This window comes from Micropterus salmoides, unplaced genomic scaffold (genome assembly GCF_014851395.1).
Source record: "Micropterus salmoides isolate LMB-PRFRI ecotype aquatic unplaced genomic scaffold, ASM1485139v1 Ms_hic_scaffold_6, whole genome shotgun sequence".
Classification (NCBI taxonomy): domain Eukaryota; kingdom Metazoa; phylum Chordata; class Actinopteri; order Centrarchiformes; family Centrarchidae; genus Micropterus; species Micropterus salmoides.
This window is the reverse complement of record NW_024044348.1, coordinates 20,005,830-20,017,842: the sequence shown is the minus strand read 5'-3', so window position 1 is coordinate 20,017,842 and position 12,013 is coordinate 20,005,830. Positions and strand designations below refer to the sequence as shown.

Sequence of the window (12,013 nt, the reverse complement as noted above, 5' to 3'; positions counted from 1 at the left end):
GGTTGATTCAAATGGCTGCTGACACAGATTTATCATTGCTGATTGCAGAGATCATTGTGTCTGTGATTAAAGGTCAGGGAGAAGCAGGTACAAAATTTATAGTGCGGCATGGTGGCATTTTTGGAGGAGATATCATCAGTGTGGTGAAAAAAGATGGTGTGTGTAACTTTTTAAAAGCTTCCAACTCAGGCCATACGCTAGTTTTCCCTCAATCACTGACCTTTTTCTTCAGCCAAAAACTTGCTATTTTCTCTCATATTGCCTTCTTTGCAGTTCTGAAATTTTAACTTTTAAACTTTATTTGTTTCTTCAGCCAATGTTCGAAGCTCACCAGCAGAGAATTTTCTTTTGCAGTCAATTACTTCTCATATGCAAAATGCATCCAAAATAGCCTAGAATGGGTTGTTGTCAAAGTCATGCATTCAAATTAACACAGTAGTGTCCATTTACATCATCAGTGTTGATAAATACCTTGCTAAATAGAAAACATGTCAGATGTTTCAGATTTGCGGCTGTCTTAATTCATCCTCTGAGTCTCAAGTACAGGCGTCTGAGAGCAGAGCAACACTGACTATAAGGACAACTGATTCTTCAGGGAGGAAAACAAATGATTATTCTGTGCATGCGCGTGTGTGTGTGTGTGACTTTGGCAGTTGTGGGTGGGTTAGAGGGTTTTGTGTATACCGATGAGTTGTTAATTCTGCATTTCCCGCCACATTAGCCAGATACATCTCCTGAGGGACAGGGACAAAAAGAGCTGTAACATCTTCTCTTTGTTGTCATGGCAACCGCTAGCCAGTAACATCAGTAGCACGGACTGATCCGACACGCTTGTCAAAATTTAATCCCAGGCTAACAATGAGAATAATTTTAATCATTACCAATTATCACAATCTATGGTATCTCGTCATTAATTCTCCTGTTCATGAATGTCTACAGAATATTGTGATCCTTCAATATTTACAGCAGGTTGAGAGGTGATACAGCTGACAAGCAGCTAATTAGAAACAGTTTCCTGCTTCATTTGTCATCTGTTGTCTATATTAAATAAATTGCTACACCCAAGTGGTCTGTCTCAGCTAATTTGCATTGTTAAGAAAATTTATATGAGTTCACAATACACCTGGTGGCCGATAAGATCACATTTTCATGGGAACTTTAAAATCATAATAATACAAAACAGGTTTGTGATATGATAGAGCTCAAAAGATGCTTTGTCTAACTGGTTGACAGCTACCATTTGCATTATATACAATATATTAGTTTACTTTAATTAAAACGTTATAGCTGCACTATTAAATTTTCATATTAACAATGAATCAATAAATCAAGAATGTAGTGTTTTTAGCATCTGTTCACTAATGGTTTTGGTTTTAAGGCCAAACGTTATTGTTGTGGTTCACCAAACATCAAACAGACAAAGTTAGTAACTAGTTAGGTGAACATAGTGGAGCATTCAACAGCTAAAAAGGACCAAAAACAAACAAAAACACGTAAGAGTTGGTGGAGACCAAAACTTTGCTAAAACGAGTTTACATTCATCAGGTGGTTAGTAACACGACTCAGAATGAATGGCCTTCTGTGTGTCTGCTGGATGTGTAAATAGGATGCTGTTTCCTAACCAGTTTTGGGTAAGTTACTTGAAAAGTGTAACCTTACTAAATATGCCACTGCTTTCGTTACTCAGACTAGATCCAACGGTGGCTTCTTCTTCGAAGGCCTCTACATGGAAAAAAGTACTAGTAATTCATTAAGAATTAATTAGTAATCTATTACTGCCCAATAATGTTGCTAGCATGTTGTCCATAACAATTTATTTTTCATGGTAAACATATGTCAGTGTTTAATTATTGCTGCTTTAACAGTAACTTTCTGGACTTGTTCTATCCCATCCCAATCTGACAGAGTAGCAGCTTGCTACTCATACAATAAATGTAAATTCTAACCCTGCATAAGGGACAGCACACACTGCTCACACCCATGTTTGTGGACGTGAAAATGTTTGTACAGATGATGCAAAACATAACAAGGCGTGTTTGCAATTATCCACCTAAAGATGGGCTATTATTCCACCAGAATCAAATTGTCCGTGCACGTAAACAAAGTCAGTGTCAATCATTTTCTGCATCAGTGTTTTTAGATATTTGGCATCAAGAACCAAAATTTGAAGAAAACCTTGTGCCAAATAAGCGGCTGTAATGTTTGTTCAGAAAAAACCTGAACATTTCTAAGTCTCAGTGGCACATGATTACACACTATTGCTCCGCAGTTGTACGCCCACAGCTGTAACATCCAAAATGTAACTATTTGAGTGTGCAGAAATCTCAGTGGCAATCACGTCAGTTTAAACAAACCCAGCAGGTGGATTCTCCAGGATTTCGGCAAAAATACTTTCACTGTAAATATGAAGCAATATCAGAGGAAGATGCACTTTAAATCAAGACTTCTTTATTTTTATCATTGCCCTTGTGTAAGAGTCAGATTCAATTTCAGAGTAGCTGTTAATTGCACTCTACAATTTCAAAAATAAATTTACATGCTATAGAAAATTAGAATTTTTCTCCCAAATAGCACTGGGAATCAAGGTCAACCTATGAGTATGAGCTGGCGCCTAAGAACATGGTGCGACTTCAGACCACCAGAGTTGTAATTGGATGCAAGCTCCCGCTGCCTTTTTGATTGAATTATGCCTTCAGCAAAGTTTGACATGGTGAGATGTGAGAGCAGGAGCAGCTAAGGTCAGTAATATCCAGCCTTAAAGTGGAACCCTAGTATGATTATTGTACCTTTACATGTTAGAACATTGTGTCACTACAAAGAGGTGCACTTTTTTCTCTCCCTATAACATGAAGTTATGTACTGATTTATGATGAAATGAATATAATCTCATATATGTGCATAACTTCAAGGCCAGTGATGCACTTTGAGGTTGCACTAATATTCTGATTTTTATATTACTACTACTACTATCCCTGTTTAGTTCTACTAAGCCATATCTAATAAAAAACATGAACCTTGTTGGTATTTTCATCAAAACCGTGTGCTCCACTCACCTTATCATCAAGCTTCTTGGCACAGAAGGAGAGCTCCACGTACCCGTTGTTGCCAGAAATTTCCTCAGCGTGCACCTGAAAGGAAATAAGATTTGTCAGTAATATTTTGTACCTATGAAATTGAAACTCCACACTAGAATTTTTTTTTCTGCAAATTGCACTTGCAGATTAAGCCTCTAGAAAATTAAGGTGGATATTATGTACCAGCGTTTAAAACAAACTGCTTTACTTGCAGTATATCTGCATAAGTGAGTTTTTTATTTTAAAACTTGCCAATGGGTAAAGCATTATAATGGCTCACACTAAAACTGTAAGCTTTTATCCAAGACCTAGCTGAACACACAAAAAAATACACAGTCAGTTTTATGGTAGTATTTATACACAATTTTTCATTTTCATTGCAAAAAGTAACTTTTGTAACTGTTGCACTGTGGTAAGCAGTTACCTAAGTGGCTTTTACTTATAAGTAATGCCACTTCACTTTGGGAACTGCTGTTAATTAACACAGGATTGCTGACCATTAAAACTAGAGAGCAGAGTGTTCCATTAGCTGCAAACTAATGGGCCCCCACTGTTATAGTTTATTGTCTCAACTTGAACAATTAACTTTTTGTGCATGTTCCAGTACAGAGCAACAGTTTGGTAACTGCTGGCTCTCTGAATGGCTGCCTTTTTTTGCTTTTGTTTATACTTTTGTGTTACTTAAAAAGAAAAAGTTCAGGATTGTCATTTTTAAGAAGCTGTCTGACCCACTCGCAGAACACAGAAGTTTGCTCTCCCTCCATTCCTCTATTTACTAACTACTAACTAACTAACTTTACATCAAACTGTCAGAACTGCAGCGATAGCAAACGCACGGCCAGACCTTGACAAGGCTTGACAGTGATGATTGGCAAAGTAGGAAACTTTTTATCAGACAGCTCATCCTGACAGGTACACTGCAGGGAAAAATCTTTATAAAAGATGTGGACCGGAGGGGTGTGTGTGTCTGTGTGTGGTCTTTGCATTTCTATCCTGGTCAAATTGTAAACTTTACCTAGTATTACACCTATCAGTGCATTTTTTAATGAATGTGCATGTGTATCTACATGAACATGCAGACTGATTATAAAAAGTAAATCCAGGACAAATCCTGCAAATGAGGTTACAGACACCACCTTGTCCCTGTTAATGATGATGCTAAAGTGTTGAATTCTCTGCCGGCCACAGTTCTCTTTTGCCTGACTAGCTCCCTCCCCCCTCAGATCCCAAACAACAATGAGTTACAGATGACACAGCCCCACAGGTGTGCCTTAATAGATAATGTTACCCAGTTTGTTCATACAGTGGCAACTCATAAAAAAAGTTCATTCATTAGATCATTCATTAGATCTTTAGATGATTTTTCAAACTCAGGGTGGCTGAAATATTTGTTAAAACCTGGATGAAGCACTTTGTTATTTTCTAAGTTTACTTATTCTGACGTGTACCTTTTCCAATCAGCTAAAATATATGCTGATGTTTCTTATTGACTTTATTGACACGCCACATTTTCACTGAAGTGAAATAAAACAGCACTTCAGTCAGATTACTGGCTAGGACGAGTTTCTCATACATTGTTTAAATTATAGCAATGTTTTAATTAGTTTTGTGTTAATAAAGATAATTGATAAGCCATATACCACTTATTTATATTGTAATATTTATTGATTGATGCGTGGCCCCAAAATAATGCTGAGATTCCAGGGCTAACCCCCAGATCTCCACTGTCCCTAGCAGCGGCGTTGCTAGCCCTGGGCATCCGGGGCTATAGCCCCAGATGTTTTTTGAAAAGCCCCGGATCTCAGAAGAATTTTTTAAAAACAAACAACAAAAGGCCAAAAACATTACTTTACTCACTCAACTAAGGTTACGTGAGTGGGAGCGAGCGAGAGAGAGAGATTATTGTTATTATTTATTACCCAACAAATTAGCAAGAATAAGATGATCCGGCTGTAGCTCTGTCTGTCCTCTCTGCTCCACCTGAAGTGGCTGTGAGCTGTACTTTATCAGAGGCGCTGAAATTAACTTGTGTGGATTTGTGGTGAGGTTAATCACCTGATAGGCATGGGAGGCATTGTTCATTTCAAAATCTATGTTTTGTCCCCCCCCTTTCCTGATGTAAAGTTTTATTTCACATTGCGGATATAGGAGGCGGTTTACTAAGTGACCAGTCAATCACTCATACACTCCACATCAGTCCCAGACAAAATGTAGCCTATAGAAATGTTGAGGGAGAAAAAAAGAAGTTGCTCGAGGCCGGAGCAGCAAAGTGCCTCAATATTACAGACTTTTCTTTTGTGCTGCTATTACTTCTAGCTGAAGGCAGCAGTGATGATGTCTGCAGCAGGGGTGGTACATCTAATGTAGGCCTACTCTTAATTTCGCTACATTTTCCATTCATACCTTTTATAACTTAACCAGTCTATAATTCTGTAATCTGCATTTTGCTTCATTAACCGAAATGAGCTGTCATCCAGGCTGTGCGCGCAGTTACGCAGTGAAGCGCTAGTCGGGCGCTTGTCACAGTCATAGAGCTGGGCAGATGCAAACATTTAGAAAATCAGTCAAATATCTTCTCAGTTTAAGGCTTTATGTTCTACTAATACAACTGAAATCTAGTGAGCGCACACCATGGCACTGGTGACCCTGTTGGAAAGCAGCCTGCTTCGCTCTTTAACAAGCCGGCAAGTGAAATACTTTCACTTTCCATTAACGGCGCATTAAAAGCTTTTAGTCTCTGCAGAGCAAATGAAGACTACACACTGTAAGATCTATGTCAGACAATCACTGCATTGATTAAGATATATTAAAAGTGTCCTGTTGTTGATCAGAGCATCGCTTTGGACATAAGCCTGTTTCTTTTCTTTAATACACAGTGGTTACTATCTGTTTCATAGCAATGTCCGACGGTGAGTCCATAAACAGAATGTCGCCGGTGAAACTAATCTTTCACTCAGCAGCTACCAGCTGTTATTTATTTTTGAGATACACAGAGAGAGAGAGAGTATATGGTGGATAAAATAGTTCTGTTGGGTTTTACACATGACGCACAGTTTCCTCTGCTTCAGCAAGGAGCTGCTCTGGTGTTACTGCCACAATAATTCTTTGCATTGTGAAGATTATTTAGATGCTTCAGGAATAATCAGATTGTATTGGCAGCATGTGCTGCTGCAAAGCAAGCAGTTTGGTTTGCTACATCTCCATAATAAAAGGCACAGGCAACAAAAGTTCGCTGGGCAGCAAAAGTGATATTTTAAAGTGATCTTATAAACATCTTCATGGAGATTAAAAATTTAAAAGGAAAATAGTTGTAGAAATACAATTGTAGAAATAGATAAATTACACATAATCAGCTTCTTCACTGCATTTGCAGGAATATTTTAATGGACTAAAAAATAAACTCATCAAGTTGCCTAGTCTAATGCAATAGACAGTCCATTTTTACTCTGATAGCCTATCTTGACCTCATGTGGACACATAGGGGCTGTGATCCTGCACAACAAAACATGCAAGAATTAAATTCCCACACTACCATGGATAGTAGTGGTGCAACGGGTTGCAGAATCCGTGGTATGGATCCTTTCCACACGGTGCGTTGGGTGATTGATTGCAAAGTTTATGATGATTTATCCTGTTTGACCTCTCAAAATATCCTTTATTCTGGAAATGTCAGAGAACCCAGTGAGATTCTGAATGTGCAGAACTTTGAACATGAGCAGAAAACCTGCTGAAACACTGGAAAAGTTAAAGTCCAGGAGTTTATAACTGAATTAAAATGATTTAATTTATTATTGATAACGTAAAAAGGTGCCACATGCACATTTAAAGAGGTTACCTCAATCAGTCATGCCTGCATGTGTGTTGATTCAGCAGTGATGATATTAAAAGTTGATCCACAGGAGAAACATATCTGAAAGCAACCCAGAATGCCTGAGAGCTGCTCTGCATTATATTCTGTTACAGTTTTAGATTTTAAATTGTTTTATTAAACCTTTATTAAACCAGAAAAAGTCTTTTTCCAAGAGTGTCCTGGCCGAGGCAGGCAGTAGTACAATTGCACATTTAAGATGGAAATAAATAATCAGTTACAAGGTCATAAAATATCAAAATGTTCTTAAATATTCACCACAATTCAGCAAAACCTGAATTTTGTGTGTCCCTTTACATAAATAATTTCTACAATAAATTAATGCAGAAAAGGCAGAAATTGGTGCAGAAAAACCAGCAGAACCACCAGAATGCAGGAAATTAAGTGTTTAACACTCACAATTTTCTGGGGGAGTACCCCCAGACTCCCTGGTTCATACTGTCACAGTTTTATTGTTATATCATTATAATTAGACACACGACATTACAATTTAGCAACATCAAAATGAGAAAGTTCATAGTGTTGTTGTGAGTTTTGTTGTGCTGTATAAGTAGAGGATGTTTACTGTTGCTTTACTGCTTTGCATACTTAACTTTGGGGTGGGATAGAGGTCAATTATTATGTGAAAATATGAAGTTTTATGGGCTGGGCTAAGCCCCTAATGTTTCAAGATCCTAAAAACGCCCCTGGTCCCTAGAAAAGGCCCAGGTTAAGGTTATGGTAAGGGCTTAGGAAATGCATCATGTTACTAGGAGTCTTGAGAAGTAGAAATATATGTGTAAAATATGTGTTTGTGTGTGTGTGTGCTTCCTAACTCTTGTAGTTTAAATTTAAAAAACCTTCATGCACATATTAAATATATAGTGTATACTGTATATGTGTACTTTCTATGGTCAGCAAAACAGAAGAAAATAATATAATATTACATATGCAATAAAAATTAACAAAGACATATTTTGGTGTCAGCATGTGTGGGCACCAGCTACATGGTGCACTGAATTCTCTATATCTGCACAGTTGAAATGGTCAAAAATCCCCTTGTGTGATTTCAGTTATCCTGAAGCCCTTCAAAAGGTCTTTGCTGTTGGCTCTGGTTTAAATAAAGTCTAACACTGGAAAGGGATGAAATGGCTGAAAATTTAAAATGGATAGCTTGTCTTTAACTTTTCCCTCACATCACAGTGATCTAATCTCAGGCCAGGTCCCTGCTGTGTGCAGAGATTGAGGAGAATAGATGACAGAAAAGCTTCCTGAAGTGTATACTTTCACTGACAACAAATATAGACGGGATGGGCACAAAATCAGGAACATCTGTACTGCATAAGACAATCCAATACTGTTGAATATTGTGGCACGTGTAATAAAATGTTGTATATTGAAGTTCACATACTGCACTTAAATGGTTGAACAGACAACAGTAGGCGTTAGAGCATCTAGTCTGCCTCTCTTGTGTATTCCCAAACAAGTTAAAGCCATTACTCCACAGAAAAGAGTGTAACACTGCACGATCTAGCTACCACCACTTGGCTTGTTAACTGTAAGATGACATCTGACACATGCGATTTCTTATCCACGCATCATTTCTTCTGGATTTGCTTGCTTCCCTGCGTACTGGCATGCTAAGCAAGAATGGTGCCCCATGCAACCAAAAATGGACACTAGAAAGTTCTCAGACAGGATGCATACTTTAGTATTACCACTAAAAAACCCAGCAATGTAAAGCAGCAACAATCCATAAAATATATCCAGATACAGTATATACAGTATAACATAAACAGAACCAAGTCTGTCATGATGTCTGAGACTGAACAGAAGTGGGACTGAAAAAAAAGAAAGAAATCTTACTGCTACTACCCATCAATTCGCCATCCATTATTTCACTCACCTCTAACTGGCCTTTTTCTGCTAACTTCCACTTTATTGATGTCCAGCAACCCAGACAATTTCATTCCCCTGTGAGGTCATAAGCATCATGTTAGAAACCTACCGTGATGGTGGATTTGCCGGCATATTTTCCGTACTTCAGCAACAAAGGCTTCACCATCTTCTTTTGGGCCACAATCTGCAAAGAGAAAGATAACCACATTGTTGGCCTTGAGCTCTTAGTAGTAAAGAGCAGTGTACAGAGATTTGAGTCATCAACACCAGTAAATATCCATTGCTTATTCTGCCACTCTAGGTAACAAATATACAGCACATCAGCTATATTTATTAGCAACATTACAGACAAAGGGAGATACTTTAGGTGTTTTATGGCAGGAAAATCGCAGTTTTTGGGCACAAAACTGACAGAACTTTAATTTAGCCTACCATACATCAGTGTATTTTGGAGAATATAACTAATACAAGTCAAAATGGGTTAGTAAGATAGTAGCATCCGCCCACCTGGCCAAGAGTGCACTCCACCCCACCCAGGAAGTCATCATCGCGGTCCCAATGCTGTGAGTGCCATGGATGTCATAGACTTCAAATCGCAGCTTCTGAACCTCCTCAAAGTAGTAGTCCCATGAGAAAACCTTGGCAAAGACCGGGTGCAAGTTGCTCTTGATCACCTCTGTCCTGTCCAGCTGAGAGGGAACACACTGAATTAGATTTTGAACCTTCATTTACTTTCATCTAATATATTCAAACATTGTACTATTAATATTTCTTTGACAATGCACTTTTACAGTTTGTATCCTATATGATTTTACAGCAAAAATGGATTGGAAAATACAAGAACTTACAACATATTTGTCTTCCTGCTTATTTTGAGGAGCACCAGCATATATGGAAAGGAAATGTTATTACGTTGCTGTCAAGAGGATGATATGAGAGAATACTGGAAAGGAAGGTAATTGAAACCTGAGCTCTCTGAGGCCTCATGACATAGCTCTCACACAGCTCCATGAACATGTGTGTCCTGCCCAGTTGGTCGCAAGGACAAATCATGATAAATCTCGAGTTTTTTTGTTATTAAATTAATCTCGGAAACCGACCACATTTCTCCTTTGTCTTGTCACGATCTCAAACATACAGGAATTAGGATTTTATTTCAAGACCAGTCAGATCCACAACTGTGGGGATATCACTAAATTGCTTGTGTGTTGTCTGATTTATTTGTTTACATCCTTCATTTTATTGGATGTTAAACCTTATTTAGCAAATATTAGCTATCCATTAAGTTAGCTTCCTGTGTTACCGTACTCTATGTTTCAGGTCACTAGTTTCAGTTGCTTGCAAGCTATTTGGGACCTAGCTAGGTAGCTAATGCAGTGTTACTTTGTGGGACACCAAAGGGGACAGGGCATGTGGTGAGAACTTGTTCCTAAGTAAAATTTTTGCTTGTGATAAACAATGTCGAGACAGGCCACATTGCTAATGTCAGCTGCATTCAGCTCCCGACATTAACACTACACACCGTAGTACAGCTCCCTCATTTGATGGAGAGAGCTAGCATAGAGATGTTACAGCAGACAGTTAGGACCAAGTAATGCACTTTCACTTCTATGAAACATATACATATTACATATCTGCATGGCCAAAAACACATGGCCCATTACTTTAAGAGAGCTAATTCTGAGTTTGAATACACAGTTGCAGATCAAATATGAAGGATAAATTTCAGAAGCGCCTATAATCATGTTGGACATTTTATTGTGTGTCATGTAGTTTGGGGCCATGTTCCTAGTCTTGACTCGCTCTCATCCTCCCTTGGTCTTGGACTTGACTTGGTCGCGAACCCTAAATGTCTTGAGTCTCGGTACACTCTGGTCTTTGTTAGGACTTGGTCTTGGTTTGGGTGGTCTTGACTGCAACATTGATATACGGTAGTTATGTTTATGTTTAATGCATGTTTTATATCTCAATCTATGAAAATGATATGCCACAGAAATGAACTGATCCACCAAAAAGCATGAGCTAGAGCTGATCTATTGACGTTAAACCTATTGAAGGTTTAAATCTGAAAAAAATTATTTTAGTGGTCACTTATAATATATACTTACTAAACATATGCACAGTGTCTAAAGTAATTTCTTCATTGTCATCGGAGCAGATCCAGCCTTTGTGTCATGATGACTTCAGAAATTGGTGATATTGCTCTCTCGTCTCTTGCTATGATCCCGCCAAACTTCTTGTCAGATAGTCGAGCAGCCCCCCACCCCCTCCTTCACACACACTTGGTGAGAAAATCTAACGCTGACTTTTTTCATTCTTTATCTGCTATTTCTGTCACTTTTCACATCTTAAAACAAGTGCAGCAGTACTTCTAGGAGAGACTGTCTCAAAATGTCTCCCATTATCCCCATTTTGAATTGATTATTGCATCTCCCCCTCTCCCCCTAGCTCATTTTGAGCATACCTGTGTACCAGAGTAATTTCACCTAAAGCCACAAGAACTGCTTCAATGCTTCTTGGCATAGATTCTACATGTCTGAACTTTACTGGTGGGATGAACAGCATTTTTCGAATAATGTAGAGCGCTGTCTAACACACTGGTTTAAAATCTCCTGTCTGTCTTCAGTTGGGTTGAGATCTGACGATTGTAAAGGCTATAAAAACCTGATTTATATCATTTTCACGCTCATCAAACCATTCAGTGACCCCTTGCTCCCTTTGAGCGGGGGCATTATCCTCCTGAAAGAGACCACTCCCACCAGGATAGACATGTTTCATCATAGAATACAAGTGATGACTCAGAAAGTATTGATTTGTAGTGACTCTTCCATCTAAGGTGACAAGTGGACCAAAAGAATGCCAGGAATCCTCCTCCGACCTGTTTAGGTCTTCTACTTTCTTCTATCTTCTACTTTCATTTATTTGGGGGTTTCCCTTATATGTAACCCGTCTGTAATTGCATTGTAAAGATAGGCCTTGTTTATTGTGCTTCCATTCTTTTTTATCCTTATATCAAACAGTTGCCAGTTTGCACGCTGAGGATAGACATCTGCCCGAAACATCCGTGCATAAATAAACAATTTAAGTGTCTGACCTGTTCCTGACCTTTTGGTTTTTGCTTTTGTACATTCAGCACCCTTCTACATAAAAACTGGGTTCAATGTGTTGATTCATCATCAATCCAAGGAACGTT

General features: G+C 38.4%; 1 protein-coding gene across 1 annotated transcript in view; it reads right to left on the bottom strand.

Annotated features, from left to right (window-relative positions):
* Positions 1-12,013, bottom strand: part of cpne7 (copine VII) — a 34,566-nt gene that overhangs the window by 18,529 nt on the left and 4,024 nt on the right. The window contains 4 exon segments of the mRNA XM_038702228.1: positions 3,054-3,128; positions 8,930-9,004; positions 9,328-9,374; positions 9,377-9,509. Of these exon segments, the coding sequence (XP_038558156.1) occupies positions 3,054-3,128; positions 8,930-9,004; positions 9,328-9,374; positions 9,377-9,509 (330 nt within the window).